This window comes from Scardinius erythrophthalmus (assembly GCF_964197995.2).
Source record: "Scardinius erythrophthalmus genome assembly, chromosome: 4".
In the NCBI taxonomy this organism is placed as follows: domain Eukaryota; kingdom Metazoa; phylum Chordata; class Actinopteri; order Cypriniformes; family Leuciscidae; genus Scardinius; species Scardinius erythrophthalmus.
The window spans coordinates 12,179,582-12,200,014 of record NC_138224.1 but is presented as its reverse complement, the minus strand read 5'-3'; the positions used below and the strand labels follow the sequence as shown (position 1 = coordinate 12,200,014).

Genomic DNA, 20,433 nt, shown 5'->3' with positions numbered 1-20,433 from the left:
GGAAAAATGTTGCCTGGTCTGATGAGTCTCGATTTCTGTTGAGACATTCAGATGGTAGAGTCAGAATTTGGCGTAAACAGAATGAGAACATGGATCCATCATGGCTTGTTACCACTGTGCAGGCTGGTGGTGGTGGTGTAATGGTGTGGGGGATGTTTTCTTGGCACACTTTGGGCCCCTTAGTGCCAATTGGGCATCATTTAAATGCCATGGCCTACCTGAGCATTGTTTCTGACCATGTCCATCCCTTTATGACCACCATGTACCCATCCTCTGATGGCTACTTCCAGCAGGATAATGCACCATGTCACAAAGCTTGAATCATTTCAAATTGGTTTCTTGAACATGACAATGAGTTCACTGTACTAAAATGGCCCCCACAAATCTCCATCAACTGCAAGATGCTATCCTATCAATATGGGCCAACATTTCTAAAGAATGCTTTCAGCACCTTGTTGAATCAATGCCACGTAGAATTAAGGCAGTTCTGAAGGCGAAAGGGGGTCAAACACAGTATTAGTATGGTGTTTCTAATAATCATTTAGGTGAGTGTAATTTAAAATAACTGATTTCTATTTTAATATATTATAAAATGTATTTTATTCCAATGATGACAAAGCTGAATTTTCAGCAGACATTATGCCAGTCTTCAGTGTTACATGACCCTTGGAAATATGCTGATTTGGTTCTCAAGAATATATATTTTTTTATTAGTATCTAGTTTAGTAACAGTTAGTTGCTTAATATTTTATTGGAAATGTGATTTTTTTTTCAGGATTCTTTAATAAATAAAAAGTTCAATAGAAAACTTTTGTAACAATATAAATGCCTTTACGGTCACATTTGATCAATTTAATCATGCATATTTGCTGAATAAAAATGTTAATTTCTCAAAGAAATATGGTGTACATATTATGAACCGTATACAAAATATGTACTGCATAAAGAGTAGTATGGAAGTATACTGAACACAGCCAAGCTTTGTCACTTTGGAAGTAAAAAAAAAAATAAGAAAGAGACCACCAGCAAACAAACAAACAAACCGAAAAAAAAATGAACGAGAAAAAAAAAAACACTCAGTTTCCCACAATGCACTGGTCATTTGAGAGATAAAGCCGCCAATGTGCCTTTAGGTGAGTGTGACAGAATGTTCAAATTCACTCAGCTTTACTATCATTAAATCTTAGCAGTGGGAATACACAATGACTTTTAACTCAAAAAGATAAGGCTTAGACTTCCACTGGTCTGTCAAATCTCAACCACAATCTCAAGCACACGTGTGGCTTTATTAAATTCGAAAGTTAGTGAGACGCAGAGGCAACTTGCTGAAGTGGCACTTTTTCACGGCGACTCCTTTGTTCGATACTCAGCTCTTTAGTATTTACTTATGCATGGAGCGCAGCAGAGAGGAGGGAGAGATAAAGGGCATCTGCAAGATAAAGCCATACCATAGACGAGGGAAACAAGAGGAGGAAAAGACAGCAAAGCAGCAATCCCCCCCCCCCCCCTTAAAAAGAGTGCGGATGTTCGCCAGCGCCAAGCAAAACAAATAGCTGTGCTGCTCCGTCTGCCTGTTTTCTAACCTTTACCACCGAAAAATTCATTGTCTTCCTCTTCGCTGTTCTGTTTCTCTTTGATGTATAATGCAGTGCAATATTCACAGCTACGCCTCATAGTGTTTGTGCACATATGAGAGGGGTTATTTATTCAAGAAAATCCCTAGATATATGAGAAAAGATTTGGGGGGAAAAAAAGAAAGGAAAGGCCCAGCTGAGGATACTCTTTAGACCTACACGCCGGCTGAGACACTTGTGTTGAATTCTAATTTAGGCTGGATTTGAACAAAAGGAAATTGTGCTAAAGTAAAAATGAGAGGCATATACTTAAGTCCATATTTGACCCAAACATGGGTTGAAAGTGAAACAATCCAGTGAACTGATTTACTTCCATAATGTGAACTAGGATGAAAAAGGATGTTTAGTAAAAAAAAAACTGTATAGAGGGACTCGTTTTTATTTGTTGGAAATTGATTGGATTTCGAAGAGTGGTCCCTACACACCATTTGGTTGACAAAGAACTGTCATCAGCTGAAATGGAAAGCAATATCAGAGGTGGGAGGAAGTTATTATATTTTGATGAAAGATTCTGAGGACAAACTTCTTTTTTTCTTTAAAATAACTAGCAGGAATTGTTCACAATAATAACTGAAAAAATACTAGGAAAATAAATGCTATTTTAGATTAAGTAAATGGAGTCCATTTTTGTTACATGTCAACTTTAAAGCCCAATACAACCAAGCCAGATGCAAAACCTGCAACTAATAAAGAAAGGATTTCAGTAGGCTTCTAAACACCTAGGAAGTACCCCTAAAACATTTTTTGCTCTTATTCTGGAATTTTTAACTGTGGTGGTCTGTCTGAAGTAAATGTGCGAGCGACGTTTGTCCTTTCCGTTGTGAGAGGACACCAAATCAGCTGGAGACGCTGCAAGGTGCACATACTAGACTAGCGTTGGATCGATGGCTCACCCCTAATCACCCACAGAGGGAAGGAAAAGTGTGAGAGAGAGAGAGAGAGAGAGAGAGAGAGAGAGAGAGAGAGAGAGAGAGAGAGAGAGAGAGAGAGAGAGAGAGAGAGAGAGAGAGAGAGAGAGAGAGAGAGAGAGAGAGAGAGAGAGAGAGAGAGAGAGAGAGAGAGAGAGAGAGAGAGAGAGAGAGAGAGAGAGAGAGAGAGAGAGACATATGTGTGAAAAATGCTTGTTGCACAACGAAAGCGACTGACAGAAGATTATTCCAGCCTGACAAAAGCCCCAACTGGCCCACTAAAAGCAGGCTAAAAAAACCCTCTCAGTCCCTCTCCAATCAAAGGACATTGATAATTGCAATTGATGCTAGTGTTCAGCGTCTTTTGTCCTTTTAGATGCATAAAAAAAACAGCATTTGCATCTACACCTGAATGAGAAGACTCAACAAAATCCGTTATGAAATGACCATTCATGCTACGTGTGGTGAAACGATACTGTTTTTGTATGATACAGACACACAGTGACACATAGGCCTGTAACAACAAGAACCAGAACTCCCTCATGCTCCAGTAAACTGAGAGGTAAACACATTTGTATGGACCAAAAACTGACTTTGTCCATTGCCATATTGAGTCATTTAGAGACATGCGAGGCCATTCTGGCTAATGGCAGTTTGCTATTGCACAGTTTGTTTATATAACACTAAAGTTTGACTTTTTCTTCAGGAAATGTCAGGCAGATGGTCCACGGAAAGCTAGCCTCCTACACACAACCGACATGTTCTTTTGGAAGGTGATAGCGATTTTTAAAAAGATGTTTAACAATGTGAAAACATGTTATGTCTTTTGCAGTTTCCCAGGCGGAAAAGCTTTCCGTCGTCACGAGCCAATCAGATGACAGTGATGAAGCCTCAAGGGTGTGCTTATCATATTAGAGGACGATATCCTACAACTATCAGTGAGATCCTTTACCGTCACTTGGTCCTAATATGAGTAGAATTTCCTGACAGTAGAACTTTCTCTTATCGTGGCTCTTTGTTTCTGCACTGTCCTATCATCATGGCAGTCTTCCTATCTTGTGTAGGGCAAGACATGACCAGATAATGCCCGGACGTGACTGGATGGATGGTAGTGTAGATGAATGAAAGGATGGAGGAGTGGATGGATACCTTGGAAAATATATCCAATAGCATTTGCATTCATCTCAATTCCAGGTGATTGTTTGACGCAAGATCTGAGACCGGGTCCAAAAATCTTTTGCCTCCATCTGGGTTACATCGAGGCACATACCATGGAAAAGATATATTATATGGAAATCCGTTATTCTCATTTATGCTTTGCTTTTAAAAGAAAATGTATTTTGCTTTAAGAATATTTACATATTTTTACTTGAAAGCAAGGGAAAAAAAATATTTTTGCAGAGTATAAACACCTGAAAGCACCACATAAAAGTGGATTTTGGTTATACGCACAAAGGAACCAGTCATGTGATTATACTGTTAACTTACAATGAACTACCACTAACATCTCCCAACATAAAACAATGGACATCAAGGGACATGTTAAGTTGCTCTCCAAGCACACCTTTCTAAACTTCTTGTTTCAAGTCTCTTATTTTAGAGGGAACAGGCTACCTGGACTACAAGCCCCTTTGTAGAATTTATTATATTTTTAAAATGTTCATGAGAGTATATTTTTAGACCATTGTAAAACATAAAAAACACAATGCTGCTACACTGAAAACGCTCAAACTGACACACTATTAGAGAAAATGTGTTTAACTCTACGCCACCAGTGGGGGAAAAAAGCCTACGGAACTGTCCAGGAAATTGGCCCCAGCCATCAATAACTCGAAAAGTTTTGACACTTCTCAAATAGCATCCTCTGTGATCTGCAGAATTGCTTTTTCCCCATCCCTTTGAAGAAATTGATACCTTGTGTTAAAGAGAGCAAGAGAGAGATCAAAAAGAGGGGATGGAAAAAAGATGTCAAACTCCAAAAAAAAAGTGCTACAACGGGGGGGGGGGGGGGGGAATTGAGTTTTACAATTACATACAATTGTCTCTAAATGCGAAACTGATGGAAGACACTGTAAAACAGAGCTATACAAGGCAGAAGAGGACAGAAAATAGAAAAAGAATAAAAAATATGAGAACAGACAGATACAGTGACAGTGTTTTGTTGCTGTTTGAGTTCATAGTTTAGGCATAAATGTTTCCTCAGAAGTCATCCACAAAAAATACAGCAACTGTCAAAAGTTTGAAAGCATTACAATGTTTTTGAAAGAAGTCTCTTTTGCTCACCAAGGCGGCATTTATAGTAAAATCTGTAAGTTTGTGAAATATTATTACAATTTAAAATAATTGTTTTAGCATCATTCCTCAAGTCTTCAGTGTCACATGATCCAGAACCATGTATTATTATTATTATTATCATCATCATCACTATAAAAATACAATTAACTTAAATAATAGAAATGAATATTCTGTTTGTCACATTACGGGAGTATGGTTTAAAATGCCAATTCATGTTGACACACAAACACACATCAAGCTGACAATCAATGATTTTCTAAACTTCCCAAATGTCACTTAACTCAACTCCCAATACCCCCGTCCCCACCACAGCACAGGGACGCCAACAGCTCAAACATCTGTTCTCTGGCAGGGGTGTGATCTCAAAGACTCTGGTCCCTGCCAGGCCTAATCACCTTTGAGCATGGACACATACAAGGGAAGAGATTATGGCAAACCGCAGACTGCCCCCTTTTCAAAATGCCAACTTCAGTCAGGGCAGGAGGGTTTAAATACCACTCAAATGTCAGCGTGAGGCCCCACAAGTCAAACTAAATTACCTCCTACCTGCTCCGTCTCCCCTCTCGCTGTAGTGAGCATGTCTCCAATTCGCATGCGTATCCAAACACACACAAATATAAAAACCCACAAATGAGTGAGTGAGGCTATAACATAAAACACTGAAAGTACTTCCAGACTGATTCAGGTAGTTGAAAGCAACGGAATCGCACACAAACAAACAGACACGTACACAAGCGGCCTTTATGGAGCAACCGTATTGATCTATTGGGAGATTTGATACACGGCAGAGTGTTTTCACACTTTGCGCTGTACAGTGCTAGCAGAACCCATATATTAGCGTACAGTGAGCGGGTCTGGGGATGTGTGAAGTTACCCAAAGGTATTATCGATCCCCTCGGACTGCTCCTGCCCAGCATCAATCAAAAAAAAAGCATCAACTCCACACCTTTGAGATCTTCAACGTCAGCCTCTTCCACAGAGACTATTGATCACAAATTGCATGGTGAATTGATTGGCAGTAACATTAAGAGCCTGTATTGATTTTGACGTAAGTTTAGGTTCTTCTCGGTCACTGATAAAACAAACTCCTGCATCAGTCCGCACAGGTGATGTTCGATCGCTGTGTAGGGGTGAATAAAGGGGTCAAGGTTTAGCATGGGCCAAGTGTCCCCTGGAACTACAGCATTCTGTTGACAAAAAAAAAAAAAACCTTTCCATTGATGTCTAATGTCTATTGAAAAAATTAAGCAACATATACATTGCAAATATGTGTATGATTTTTCTTGACAACTTATATTTTTATCTATCTGCTGCCTTTGACACAGAGGCACGGAAAAGGTTTTTTTTTTGTCAATGTGTTAAATAATCAATAAACACAATTTAAAAAGAGAAAAATATGATAAAACATAACAAAAATTGCAAAAAATCTAAATATTTGTTATAGTATATATTTAGATATTTTTTTTAAACTGTATAAAAAAAGTTTTTAAAGTTGGCACGAGTGAAAACTGAGTGAAAACTTTTTATGTATTAAAGTAAAACATTTTGGTGTGCAAAATATGCTTATAATATACTTTTACACATTTTTCTGAATATATAAAAAAAGTTAAACAAAGTTTGCTCAAATACTGCTGAATGAGGAAAAATAAGACGGCAAAATATGTAGTATAATGTGTGTTTATAAATTAAAAAATGTATAGATTAGTCTGCTACAGTTTGGCACAAATTGTCCTCATTTTCATACTATTGTGAACTAAAATGCTATTTCCGTCAACCAAAACATGTCACTTTACTTGACTGACAATATGACATTTTTAAATATGACTAAATTTAAAAGGACATTTCCATCAAAAGATAAAAACTATGATTTTGACAATAAGTGATAAGTTGTGCAATTTACGGTAAAAAATATTAGACCCATGTTCCCAAAAGCAAAGTCGGCTACAAGGATATATTTTTCCTCATAGGGCTGAATGTGTATCAATGCAGCGAAGAATTAAGCTCCACGAGCACAGCCAAGGTCGGGTGGCCACACATCAGGCTCCTCGCAGAGGACTATGACTGATAGCAGCCATTATGTGGCGGCAGGCGAAAGGTGGAGTGCAGTCACTCGTTTATTCATGCATTCATTTGTTCGGTCCGTCACCCCAGCAGGGACCAGATGAGCTGTCTATACTGTCGGAGTGATGATCCGCCTGCCATTCATCTCCGACGGACAGCTGTCTGACACTCCCTCTGTCCATCCCCTGCTGCTGTCGCCCTGCTCGCGTGAACACTGATAGAAGCTCATTTAGATTAATGAACACGGCTAGAATATATCAGTGTGCAGCAGGTGCCTCCACTTCATAGTGGGCGTACTGTAAAATATACAGCCAGAATCACAGCAGGCTAAAAGATGTGTTTTTCCCAAATGACATTTAGCAACAGGGTTAATGTTTTATATCCGGAAAGACAGGTTTGTAATGGATTAAATGGGCAAAAAGTTTGGCAAACTCAACACAAGTTCATCACTATTGAGGTTGCGATTGCTAATGTGATGTGAACATGAGAAGAATTTAAGCTGAAATGGCACAAAATGAGGATGTGGTACCATTACGACGAAACTGCCAAATAAGACATTAAAGGCCTGTTTACATCCAGTCATTTCATGAGTTTTTACTGATCGGATAGCCATCCAATTTGTTAAAACGGTTCTGTTTACGCTTTCCCACATAAATGTGTCTCTGCAAAACAGATATAAATCCGATCTTCAACTCCCTCGCTATATGCAAATTTAACGGAGTTCACGTCAGTGAAAGCAACAGATATGAGCTCCATTTTATTTATCATCAGTAATATCAAGATTGAAGACCGAAATAGGAGAGAGCGTGGCATCAGCACTGGTAAGAACATTTACTCTCACTACTTTTAATGAAGATGATTGTGTTTTGAGCGTCTGCGACTTACTTTCTCTTTTATTTGAAGCTGTTTGCATGTTGGATATACAAGAGATACACAGATTCATCTGCGGTGATGCGTGTTGCGGTAGCACCGTAATATCTGGCTATAATATGTCATAAAGCCTATAACACCCTCTCACACGTTTATTTTCTAACATTTTGGGAGAAGTAAGATTTGCATGCATTTAGACTTGCAATTTAGATCTGGAAAGCGGCCCAGATCACCTCTTCACCACCACCATTTAAATCTTTCTTGAAAGCGTTTCGGAGGGCATTTACCCCTGGTCTTTTCACGATCGGATAGAAGAAACGATCTGAGAAAACGCATGAAGTGACCAGGTGTAAACAGGCCCTAACTGTGAAGAAGAGAGTTAAACAAGCCACATGATTTGGAATTTTATTCATGTTGTAGTTTCTCATTCTTAAGCTTAATACTTAATAGGGTTAAAGGTTTGTTCTTTTATAAAACATATGCTTGACTTGACATGGGTTATTAAAATGTCTACAATAAAGTCTTTAGAACCAGGCTTCCATACTTCTGTGGTACAGCAAGGCAAAAGCCGTACATCCACAGAGTGTGCATTGAGGCCAAAGGGTCTTTTAAAAGAGTGTCTGAAAAGGGTGTTACATCCTGAACATAAAAACAAGCCTTCTGAGAGTAACACTGACCATTTCTGGAAAAAAGAAATAGATAAATAAAAAACAGAAAATCAATGCACCATGGCTCGAAAGTAATTGTGAGCAAGAGGAGTATCGGGAAGTCCAGTCACGTTGTGGGCAGGACAACCATGCTTGGGATATGTCTCTGAATTAGAGTGGTAATATGACAGGGCATTAGTGGGTTGGGCCGATGATCCAATAGATTAGGAGATTGAAAGGAAAATTGAATGCGGAGTGGTTCAAAATGGAACACTCCAATTGATACCGTCAGAACAAATCAAAATCAATGGCAGGGGCTTGGTAAAGACACGGTAATGGCCGCCGGCCATGAAAAATATGAAAGGAATGGGAAAAAACAACCACATGTAATGGTGAAATAGATGGATGAATCAGGGGAGAGTTTAAGCAGCTTGTTGAAATGCAGCTTTATAAAGCATGTTCAGCAGACACATTTGTGAACAGGACCTACCTAAGCAATGGCTGAAAGATGACCGTGATGTTTCTGGCTCCCGGTTTACACAGGAACTTAGTCTCTCCTCCCTCAATCAGGTTATCATCAGCTCCACCTGGACAGAAAGAAGCAGGAAGAAAAGATTAAACAGACTTTCCACAAAAACTAACTCAATTGATACAGGACCCTTCACATGGGATGCATTCTTGTGTTCAGCACAACAGAATAGAAAAGAATGCAGGTGTTTTGAGAAAAATCATTGAAAGTTAAACATCTTAAAAAAAAAAAAACACAGCACTAATGGCACAAAATGCTGAATGAAAACGTGAAGCATGTCACAATGATTGAAGAAGTGTTTATAGGACACAAAAAATGCTTCCATTGACAACAGTGTACAGCTTAGTGATCATTACAAAAAAATATATTTGGACAGCTAAATGTCAAAACGAAACAATAAAACAAAATAAAATGAATCAAAGCAAACCGAATCAAAACAAAACAATAAAACAAAACAAAATGAATCAAAACAAAACGAATCAAAACAAAACAATAAAACAAAACAAAATGAATCAAAACAAAACAAAAAGCAAACGAAAAAAACTAAACAAAATGAATCAAAACAAAACAAAGCAAAAAACAAAAGGCAAAAACAGAACAAAACAAAGCAAAGCAAAGCAAAGCAAAGCAAAGCAAAAAAAAAAACAAAGCAAAGTGAGGCAAAACATTTTATCAAATCATTGCAATTACCACAAGCCGGAGAGAGAAATGCAAGTCTCCCCCCTCCTCTTTCTCCCATTTGCTCCTCTTTGCCTGTGCGTAGTCCTGCGCTAACAGGGTTAATAAGAAAATCATGGCTGTGTAACTCCATCATGATGAGACAGGGCCCAAAAAATGAAGTGAGCTCCAATCCTTATTAGCTCCACTCATCCACAAGTAATCAATATAATTGACAACAAGAGAATCAAGTCTGCCATCAATAAGAACATTCCCGGGCGGACAGAAGGTGTGTGCGTGGCCTCATGGGTCGATGAATAGAAGTGCCACCGTGGCAGGCCACTGGCATCTCTCTCGCTCTGTGACAATGTTATTCATTAAAATTTCACAGCCCTTTGAGATTTGCCACTGGAGAGACTTCTGTAACTACGTAGCACTAAGCCCGGGCACCGCTATCCTGACAAACACCATGCAGGAAAAAACATCTGAGACACTCGTGTGCACATCACACACACACGCCCCTTGTCGAAGAATCACTTTAATTGCTTTTATCAGTCAGTTGTTACAGGAGATTTCTTGCCCAGGAGATGGGAAATGAGTCCAGGAACACAAATTAACGGCGGAAGATTTCTGTGACGAACGTATATCACGTGTGTGATGGGTTTTGATTGCCATGGAATTACAAGTGAAGCAAAAGAGTGCGCTTGCATGATTTGTGTCCAACGTTGTAATCTCAGACCCACTGGTACGGGTTTAATCGCAAGTCTGGAATCAGAGCTATCCTTTGTTCATTGTTTTGAGAGGCAAGACGTGCTTCAAATGAAGAACGTGTTCACCTTTTACTGCACTAAAAACCCCGCAGTGCACCTGTCCGGCATTCACACGCACCTCCCGCTGTTGTTCCTGTCATTTCCACCTTCCTGACATTCTTCATGGAGCACGTTCTGATGAAAAGCTCTCTGGCTTTCTCTCTCTCTTATTTCATTTCCACCACTTTTTCTCATTAAAAAAAGACAAGAGGATTCTTTATCCTCTCTAAAAGCTTTCTGGTTGGAGCTCTGGCTGTTTTTCAAAGTTGCTGCTCTGGAAAGGGAGCAATTTAGTTTCCTGTTTCTCTTTTTCTCTCTATCAATCCAATCTCGCTACTGCTAATTCAATTAAGACTCAATTACAAAACAAGAAAACACAGCTGACAACGCACACACTGACTCTGACCTAAACAAGCAACAGGAGGAGAGAAAACAGAGAGAACTGGTACAAAGAAGAATATATATATATATATATATATATATATATATATATAAATAGGTAAACAATAACTGAAAATGGTGACAAGTTTTGTCAAAAAAGTGACGTAAAGACTTAAAGCATCAGAAAGAATCGCTTTTAAATTATGAATAAATTATTTGTAAAGTTTTCCACCAGACATGTTCATGAAGTGCAATATAGCTGTACATTTTCCAGATATTATTTCAAATAAAGATCTTACAATGACGAAGGCAACGCGTCGAAACGTTTGTCAATATCTCCTGTCAACTTTTTTAGAGTGCAGAACTTTGCATTTTAGATTCGATACATAGGTCTCAGCACCTAATTAGCTGGGAGAGCGCGGTGAGCGTATTGATTGGAAATAAAAATCATAAGAAATTATTATTTGTAATGATAATTATTATTATTATAATAAGACAAAAATGTTTTATGAAAAAAATGAAAAAATGTTGCTAAAAATAAAAGACCATTAAAAAATCCTTATTGATGACCTTTACTAGTTTCTGCTTTTAAATATTTTTACTGCAATTTCAGTAAATATAGTGTAAAACAAGTGCTCATTTAATTTGTACAATTTTGAGCGGCTTTCATTTGCCATCATTAAATTGTATCATGTACCACTTTGCTCTCTATATCAGTATGAGCCATTAAAAAACCAAAAACAGTTGATCACTAATTAAAAACACATAAATGAAAGAAGCGCTAGCCAGCAGGTCAAAGAGTTATGCATCCAGATTGTGCGGTTACATTTAATGGCACAGACAGAGGAGAAAATGTCATCCCACGCCAGCCTGGCTTGACTCAAATCATTATTCGGATTCTAGCACATATTAATGAAGGTCCATTAAAATGCTGTCAGCACGACAGACTTTACTGGAAAAGCAACTGGCCAACATCTGCTGTGTTAAATATATCATTTATAAACAACAGTTTAACAAGTTATTTCAACATTCAAATAATAAACAAATGTGAATAAATACGACGAGTTAGCTGGTCCAATTTATTATTTTGTCCCTCCACATCTGTTGGTGGTTTATTATTATGCTGAAGAGTGTTTCCTTTAATAATCTATGTGTGCATAAGATCATGCGAGTGTATACGAGAGGTGTTATAGCCTGGCCCGGTGGCCCCTGTAGATGCTGCTAATCTAGGATTGGGATGCGCCTTAACATCAAATTTGCATTTCTATTATTGACAGGCACTCTCTTACCAAAGCGACTTACAAGAAAGTGCACGTATTGTGCAAGTCAGTCTGATGAGTGAAAAATGTGTGACTGCGCATACACGCACACCTCCCACTCATGTCAGCCCCCATGTAATCAAGCCAGCCAGTGACTTAGTGAAATTGCATTAGCTACACTTTCGTGGGTTTGATTAGAAATGGTCTGATCTGAGACTCTGTCCCTGCCCGGATCTACAGCAGAGAAACGTGTAGTGCCTTCACTAACACCAGCCGTCCCAGTGGATCTATCCGTGCATGTGTGTATGCGAAAGAAACAGATGCATGTCAATGTGTGAGGGCATGCAATCAGGCCGAAAAGTCTGCTGTGGAGTGTGTGTGTGTGTGTGTGACAGCAGAAACATTGACAACAGATCGGAGATCACTCATTTACAATGAGTGTCAATATTGTAGCATTGTTTGTGTAACCCAAACAGTCAACTCTGATCCAGCTGGTCTGTGTGTGTGTGTGTGTGTGTGTGTGTGTGTGTGTGTGTGTGTGTGTGTGTGTGTGTGTGGACATGTTTTTCTACACCGGTGGGGACTTAAACCTGAATGCACACAGACTCATGGGGACTCGTGTCACCGTGGGGACCTAAATTTAGGTCCCCATGGGTACAAAAGCTTATAAATCATACAGAATTAGTTTTTTTGAAAATGTAAAAATGCAGAATGTCTCCTGTGATGGGTAGGTTTAAGGATAGGGGCAGTGTAAGGGGATAGAATATACAGTTTGTACAGTATAAAAACCATTACGTCTATGGAGAGTCCTCACAAAGATAGTGCACCAGACATACGTGTGTGTGTGTGTGTGTGTGTGTGTGTGTGTGTGTGTGTGTGTGTGTGTGTGTGTGTGTGGTAGACCAGTTAACACGTGCAGCACAGAAATAACACTCAAATTCTCATTCAAGGACAAATATAAAGTAGTGTGGCCCCAAAGTATCTGGACACTTAAGTCACACTAAAAACATGTATGAATGTCACTGCATTTGATGCAAAATATGACCCCAAGTGGCATCTGCAAACAAATCATGTTAATCATCAATCAGTTCCTTAGAAGTATCTTCTAGTTTTGCAATTACTTACTGGACCCAAAGTCATTTTGTGTGGATGTATGTAGTCAAATATCAAGGTTCGAGGTTTGGATGGTTGGCATGGTCCTGTTAGCCCCTACAGGTACATTCTGTAATTACTTATAATTAATCAATCTCCATTAATCATTTGAAATTAGCAGTGCATTTGGTCTGACAATCAAGTTTGTCAATCAATACCATTTTTAACATTCTATCTATTGTGTATGTATGTATGCATGTATGTATGTATGTGGCCAAATACTTTTTTAATGGGGCAAGGCCTTCCCAAAACATAAACGCATACTTGAAAATGCACGTAAACACAAGGCACAGCCCATTCTCCATTTGTACAGTGCTCTGGCTTGGTCTTCACACCTGGTTATCAGTTGAGCTGCCACAGTTAAGACAGTCTACACAGCACAAACCCATACCAGCTGCCAGGTTTCTCCTAACAAAACGGAATGAAGATCGACAGGTGTGTGCGTGTGTGGCCAATCAGTGCTGTCAGGCAGAAACCTCGAACTTGAAAAAGAACAGGCCAATTTTCAATAATTCATGACTTCCCAGTTGGCCTGGTTATAATTCCTCTGCCATGTCTTCATGTCTGATTGGCTTCTGATGAGACTCCTCTATTATTAAAACTCATTTGAGGGGACAATATTCCAATATTTCCGTTCAGGAGAGAGCCGAGACCACTAGCTCAGTATGTTGACAATGCACTAAGATGACAATTAAACAAATTAATGAATGAATACGTAATTGTGGAAATAGAGTTGGATAAATTATTAATTGTGGCATGGTGGCCAATTCCCCTCGCTTCGGATATGATGCATTATTGCATGTATATTTAATAAGGCCAGGTTGACAGCTATGAATTTTTGCACTAAGAGCAAAACAACCTGTTTTTTTTGTTGGATCCATTGTCTAGTGGTTAGATACAAGACTAGTTTAGCTGTAATGCACATTTAGGAGATGCAGGTTCGAATTCAGTCTAAATCATACGCAAATCACACACTTCAGTTTAACATTTTTACATTTAGCCTCACCAGTCCTGAATATTCAGTTACAATCTTGCTTTTACCTGAACTATTCCATAAATTCACTATAAATTCATTCACTGAAACGACTCTGGTGTCAACAGATGTCTCCCAAGGTCAAAAACACCAGGCAGTGAAGGAAGTAAAGTCAAGTTGTTTATTAGAGTGACCACGATCTGCTCCTCTCTAAAAATAATGGTATGTCTAGTGTCTGTCTAACAGCCCTGATTACTGAGCCATCGCTACTGCTTCATTTCACTCCATTACAAAAGAGAAAATAAAGTCAACCCCTCCACTTCCAATCCGACACTCATGCCCATAATAGCACACACCCTCTTATTCTGCCTGTCTGTTTCTCTGTCGAAAAATGCTTGGCCAAGTTTATTTTTTCCCCTCATCTGGTAGTTGGATGTGAATGTCCGAAAGATAAAGTAAAGAAGAAGAACATGGTTCACTTTTCCTATGTGTCTGTGTCTCTTTAAGGGTTTCACGCTGCACTGTTAACATCTTTTTAAACCCAGAGTAAAGGCTGATGTCATGCTGGAATGTAACAGCAAATTGTTTAGCAATAGATGACTGATAACTGATTAATCATACTAAATAAAGAAACACTCATACTTTGTATAGTTTCAGTTTTGTAGAGGTAAAAAAAAGTGTCAAATAGTGATACCAAACATATTAACTGGACTGATGCAGAGATACAATCTATACTGTTTCAATGGTTTGAGGTCAGAAAGAACTGTATTTGATAAAAATACAGTAAAACAGTAATATTGTTTAAACATACATATTTTAAAACTCCTGCCTTCAGTGTCACGTGATCATTCAGAAATCATCTAATTTGCTGATTTGGTGCTCAAGAAACATTTCTTATTATAAGCTAATGTTGAAAACAGTTATGCTGCTTAATATTTTGTGGAAACATACTTTTTTACAGGATTCAGTGATGAATAGAACGTTCAAAAGAGCAGCATTTATTTGAAATATAATTCTTTTGTAACATTATAAATGTTTTAAAGTCACTCTTGATCAATTTAATGCATCCTTGGTGAATAAAAGTATCATTTACTTTTAAATAAACAAATCTTACTGACCACAAACTTTTGAACAGTACTGTACTATTATTTTGGTAGGATATATTGAGTCCTCAAAGACAACCAGAGCAGATTTACATGATGACTTTTCTGCAGATGGACAAGCAATCATAAAAGCAGGTCGTACAACAGATAATCAATTAACCTTGTAATTATTCAAATAAAAGTGTACAGTGTGAAACATGCAACAGTTAACCCAGGATTATATTAACCCTGGGTTTAGCCATTTCTGCCATTGTTGTCTATCTATCTCTCATCTCTTTCTCTCTTCCTTCCATAGGCCACCTCTGTTGAGTCTCATTGTGATTGAAGGACAGGAACATAAGATTTGAGACGGGTCTCTGCTGCCCTCTCAAGCTCCACTGATTTAGAATCAGAGAGCCAGTGATTGTGATTGTGTTTAAAAGGCTGTTCCACTCATCCAGACATCATCCTCATCATCATCATCATCACCCTTGTTCTCTGTCCTCTCTTTCACCTTTTTCCCTCTCCTCCTCCCTCCATCACCCCCTCCCCCCACCACCCCCACCACTTCTCCTTCAATCACGCCAATCCCAAATGAAAGGTAAACAAGCCTGTGACAGCCACGGTGATGATGGTCTGGTTGATTAAAATTAGCACAGGTTGTGAAACACAGCCACACACGCTCACTCAGACAAAGTCTGTAATTATGTGTCTGCCCTCCGTCTGATAACAGCTACAACAATCTACCCATAAGACAAACCAGAGAACTTCAGAAATGCAAATAAAAAGTTTTAGCTGCACTCTGTTTACCTTGTTAGGCATCGTTCAACATCAAGTTCTCCAAACATAGCGTTTTTTCCTTACCAACCAAATATTAACAACATTTTTTTACTATTTTCCATTTCCTCTCTTAGTTCCACTTCATGAAGGAGAAAAGCAACGGCAAGAGATCGTCTGTAGTCAATACCCACAGCACCACTGATATGTTATTACCCTCCAAGTCCATTTCAGCCAATCACGGGCCAATCTCATCTCACCACTGCAGTAATTCAATAATGCGTCCATGATGAGATCCACCTCAGGACTCCACTCATCACAGTCGGCCCCCCCCCCCAAGAAAAAAACAACACAATCACGGTCCGTAATGCTGTTTCAACCCTAATCAGCTTCTGCTATAAAATTACTGGGAAACAGATTGAACATGAAGCATCCGCCCCGACCGCATGCCAGCTGACTGCTGCTCCGCTCTGTGACGGAACTTGGGTGTGAGTGAATTTCAGTATTTGACTTTATGATCTGTGACTCAAAGCCAACACAAGCATACGAAACTGGCCGTGCATCTAAAGATGGGTGTTTTTACTGTCCATTATAAGTTCTGCTTGGCAGATTGTACAATATGACCCCAGTAAGATCAAAACTGCGATATATGCATATTATGCCTTATATATTTATATCCTTAATATATTAACATCTTATTATATCAATATCAATTATTAAAAATATAAATTCAGAAAAAGCTAGACTATCTATCCATCTATCTATCTTTAGTGAAATATCATTAGATGGCATGAAATACATTTTAGGACTTGGTACAGCAAAAATCTTTACTTAGAGAAGTAAAGGTGAGTCAGATGGATGTATGTATGTATGTATGTATGGATGGATGTATGGATGGATGTATGGATGGATGTATGTATGGATGGATGTATGTATGGATGGATGGATGGATGGATGGATGGATGGATGGATGTATGGATAGACAGAAATGAACAGAAGGATAGAAGGATATATGGACAAATGGATACTGCATATGGATGGACGAACAAACAGAAGAATAGACAGGCGGATGGATGGATGGATGGATGGATGGATGGATGGATGGATGGATGGATGGATGGATGGATGGATGGATGGATGGATGGTTCAGACAGACAGGATAACATGGTAAATTAGTAAATAAAAAAAATGTTGTCTGACCACAGAACAAGATAAGTTGAGGATGTCCTAATGGCTCAAACAGCACTCTAGCACACACACTAGCACTAGACACTGATTGGCATGAAGCGTGTATTGCAATGTTTTGTTGATGATCCACAGCTGGTGGGTTGCTCTTATTTGTTTAGATTCAATTTGATGTGCTGGATGAGGAGCCAAGGGAACAAATACAATGAAAAAAACAAAAGGAAAACCACAACAGCATAAAGGAGTAATTTAATTGCTCATTTCTCTTGCTACCGACAACTCTCTTCCTCAGATGAGGTATGAGCCGTGATGTGTCAACATCTGCGGCTATAAAGTCTCCAGCCAGATCTATTGGTTATCTATTTATTAAGTTAAATCAGGTGTTTAAGAAATGATCAAGGTTGCGGCCTCAGAAACATACACGCAGTAGATGATATTTTATCAATTTTCTTGCACACACTGGCACAAACACGCGGCATCTCGCTTAAAGAGCCATTTAAAGAGCTTCGCTCTCATGTGGCGTCTGGAGTGTCATATCTTTTCTGAGTCTCTGGGCTCCATCAGGCCTCATTTAGCACACAGATCATCAGGCTCAGCAAACACACACACACACACACACACACACACACTTGTGATGTTCTGAGACTTTTCTTAAAGGTGTAGCTCAGGCAAAAAATAAATAAATATATGACATCATTTATGCACCCTCATTTTGAATCCTGAATGACTTACTTTCTTCTATGAAACACAAAAAGAGTTCTTAACAGAATGTCCTTTTCTATATAATGAAAGTGAAAGGTGACCAAAGATTATCAGTTAATAATGACTTAAAGGTGCCATATGTCATGTCTGGCAAAAAAAAATCAAGTCATACTCCACATTCCATACCAGATGGGGGCAGTATACCTCCAGAAAGTGAATTGGTCTATGCTCCGCCCCTACCTTCTTAGCTGCACATATACAAGTTAAAATAGGGACAACATCTATTTAGAGTGTTACGCTGCCCGCCTGAAGCTAATTTAGCAGCATATATCAAGTTTGATTTTCATTAGCAATACCACTTCTAGCTAAGTTATCATTAGTCACCAAAAAACATTCGGTCTCATTACACCTTGCAATGTTTTCCGTTACGTTTCGTGCGTCCAGGGTGTGTAAAGCAGAAGCAGCCTGGCCAGCGGCGGAGTATGCGCGATCCGTGAGTGCTGAAGACGTTCTGCACGGCTTTGATGGGTGCGCAGGAGGACACAAATGGGCTAATGCGTTACTAAAACTGTATACACCGCCGCCGACTTGAGCTGCAAAGAAGCTCTGGCCGCCCTGTCAAGGACGCTTGTCAAAAAGTACGGGGAAACTTGACCGCTCTGAATATAGTGAGTGAGTGCGCGCGCGCGCGGCCGGGGCTCGCTCTCTCTCTCTGCTAGTTCTTAGAGGCAGAAGAGCGCGTGCGCGCTTAAAATGTCATATTTTGGTATGATCGTTCACCCGCCAGTGTGGCGGATAGCTTTTTGAGATTTTATTTGTGCTTCAGAGCGCGTTTTTTTCCCTGCAGCGGGTGGTGGTAGGGGTCTCTTGCCAAGGGCTTCAGCCATCCTTCCGCTCTCTTCCCTGAACTGAAATGTAGTAGTGGGCTGTACTTTCCACATCAGGTTCAAGTACGCCCACAAGCCGTGCGAGTTATTCGTGTATTGCATGTTTGGCTGGTGGTTATGTTGCCCGTATACCGCCTCCCATGGCCGAAACTGGTATTACGACACCTGTCGGGCCGTGGCTAGTAATGCTAATGCTAATTAAGGTTGATATCTCTGCAGCACTATAACTTGACATTTTTTTAATGACATCATCGCCCTTATTTCTTCTCATTCTTTTGATGTGTGTAGCTCATTTTTGGGATATTTTTACCTCAATTGTTACATATGGCACCTTTAAATGTCTTCACACAAAGCTATTAAATGGCTTAAAGGCAGATGGAATATAGCTTAAAAGTTATATGAACAACTTTTTATGATACTTTATGGTGCTCTTTCTCTTGACAGCTCTGGTCCCCAATCCAATTTCATTGTGTGGAAAAGATAAGCATTTCCATTCTTTAAAACCTCTCCTTTTGAGTTCCATGAAAGAAAAGACAGTGAAACTGTCAACTGAGTGAAATATCCCTTTAACCATGACTAAATACACAAAAACCATCAGTCTCATTGTCTCTTGAAGTATTTCCAGGTGTGTTTAACATGGGTTCAAATCCCAAAAACAAACTTCTGAACTTTTTGTGTCCTTCCTATTCCTCTCGTCGGCGTCCATCAAATATGCTTTGATTGTCTGTCAAACAGTGAAGCCCCTCTTCAACAATCACACCTAACAATGCTTCCTGTAGCGTGTCGGTCTGTCTCTCTCATCTTTTCTTTCTCTCCCGGTGGCTCTCAGTAGGAATGCCTGATTGCATACTGTCTTTGGTGCTTTAAGAGACGCTAAGAAATGCCAATGCTGAATACAGAGGATATGGGGCTAATCAACATCTACAAAAATAAAAGGTCAAGAGGAAAAGGAAAGAGCATGAATGAAAGAAAGCAAACGAGCAAGAACAAAAGAAAGAAACAGAAAGGTCAAGGCCACCAATATCTGGCATGGATTAGATCATGATGCATGCAAAACAACAACAATAAAAAGTACCAAACAAAAACTCTTACAGATTTTTTTTTTTCGCTACTTATAAATCATTTGACCTATTAAACACTCGTATCCAATTTCCGTCTTATTTTAGGATTTTCCATCATTGCAACTTGACAGACAGGCTACATTTGGTCTGAAATCATCACTTTACAATCATCTAGGCCGGGTTAGTAAATACACACACGTGCCACCATTGGCACATGAGCTTTAATAACTAGAGCGCTAAATTTTTTTTATCTTTTTATTTTTTTTATAAAATGTATCTTTGTATCAATAATGTGAAGTGCAAATGTAGCTAAAAAGACGCAAAAGTCGTTACAGGGAAAGGAAGAAAAAAAGATACGAAAAATATCAATCAAATCATGTTCGTGTATGAAGGACAAAAAGACATTCATCACTTTCCCCTGCTTTATATGTGGCAAAATCCAATATTTATATAATAAAGCTCAATCTCATTTCAGTTTCAAGTTTTAAAAACAACATATCAGAACTGTAAAGTCAACTCAAGTCAACTATTGATTGGTTTGATAATAAAGAACCTTAATACTCT

At 39.0% G+C, this 20,433-nt stretch overlaps 1 protein-coding gene across 1 annotated transcript in view; it reads right to left on the bottom strand.

Moving 5' to 3' along the window:
* Nucleotides 1-20,433, bottom strand: part of exoc4 (exocyst complex component 4) — a 117,067-nt gene that overhangs the window by 59,663 nt on the left and 36,971 nt on the right. Inside the window, exon 10 of the mRNA XM_081363696.1 lies at nucleotides 8,906-9,002. Coding sequence (XP_081219822.1) covers nucleotides 8,906-9,002 — 97 coding nt within the window. The remainder of the gene's footprint in view (nucleotides 1-8,905; nucleotides 9,003-20,433) is intronic.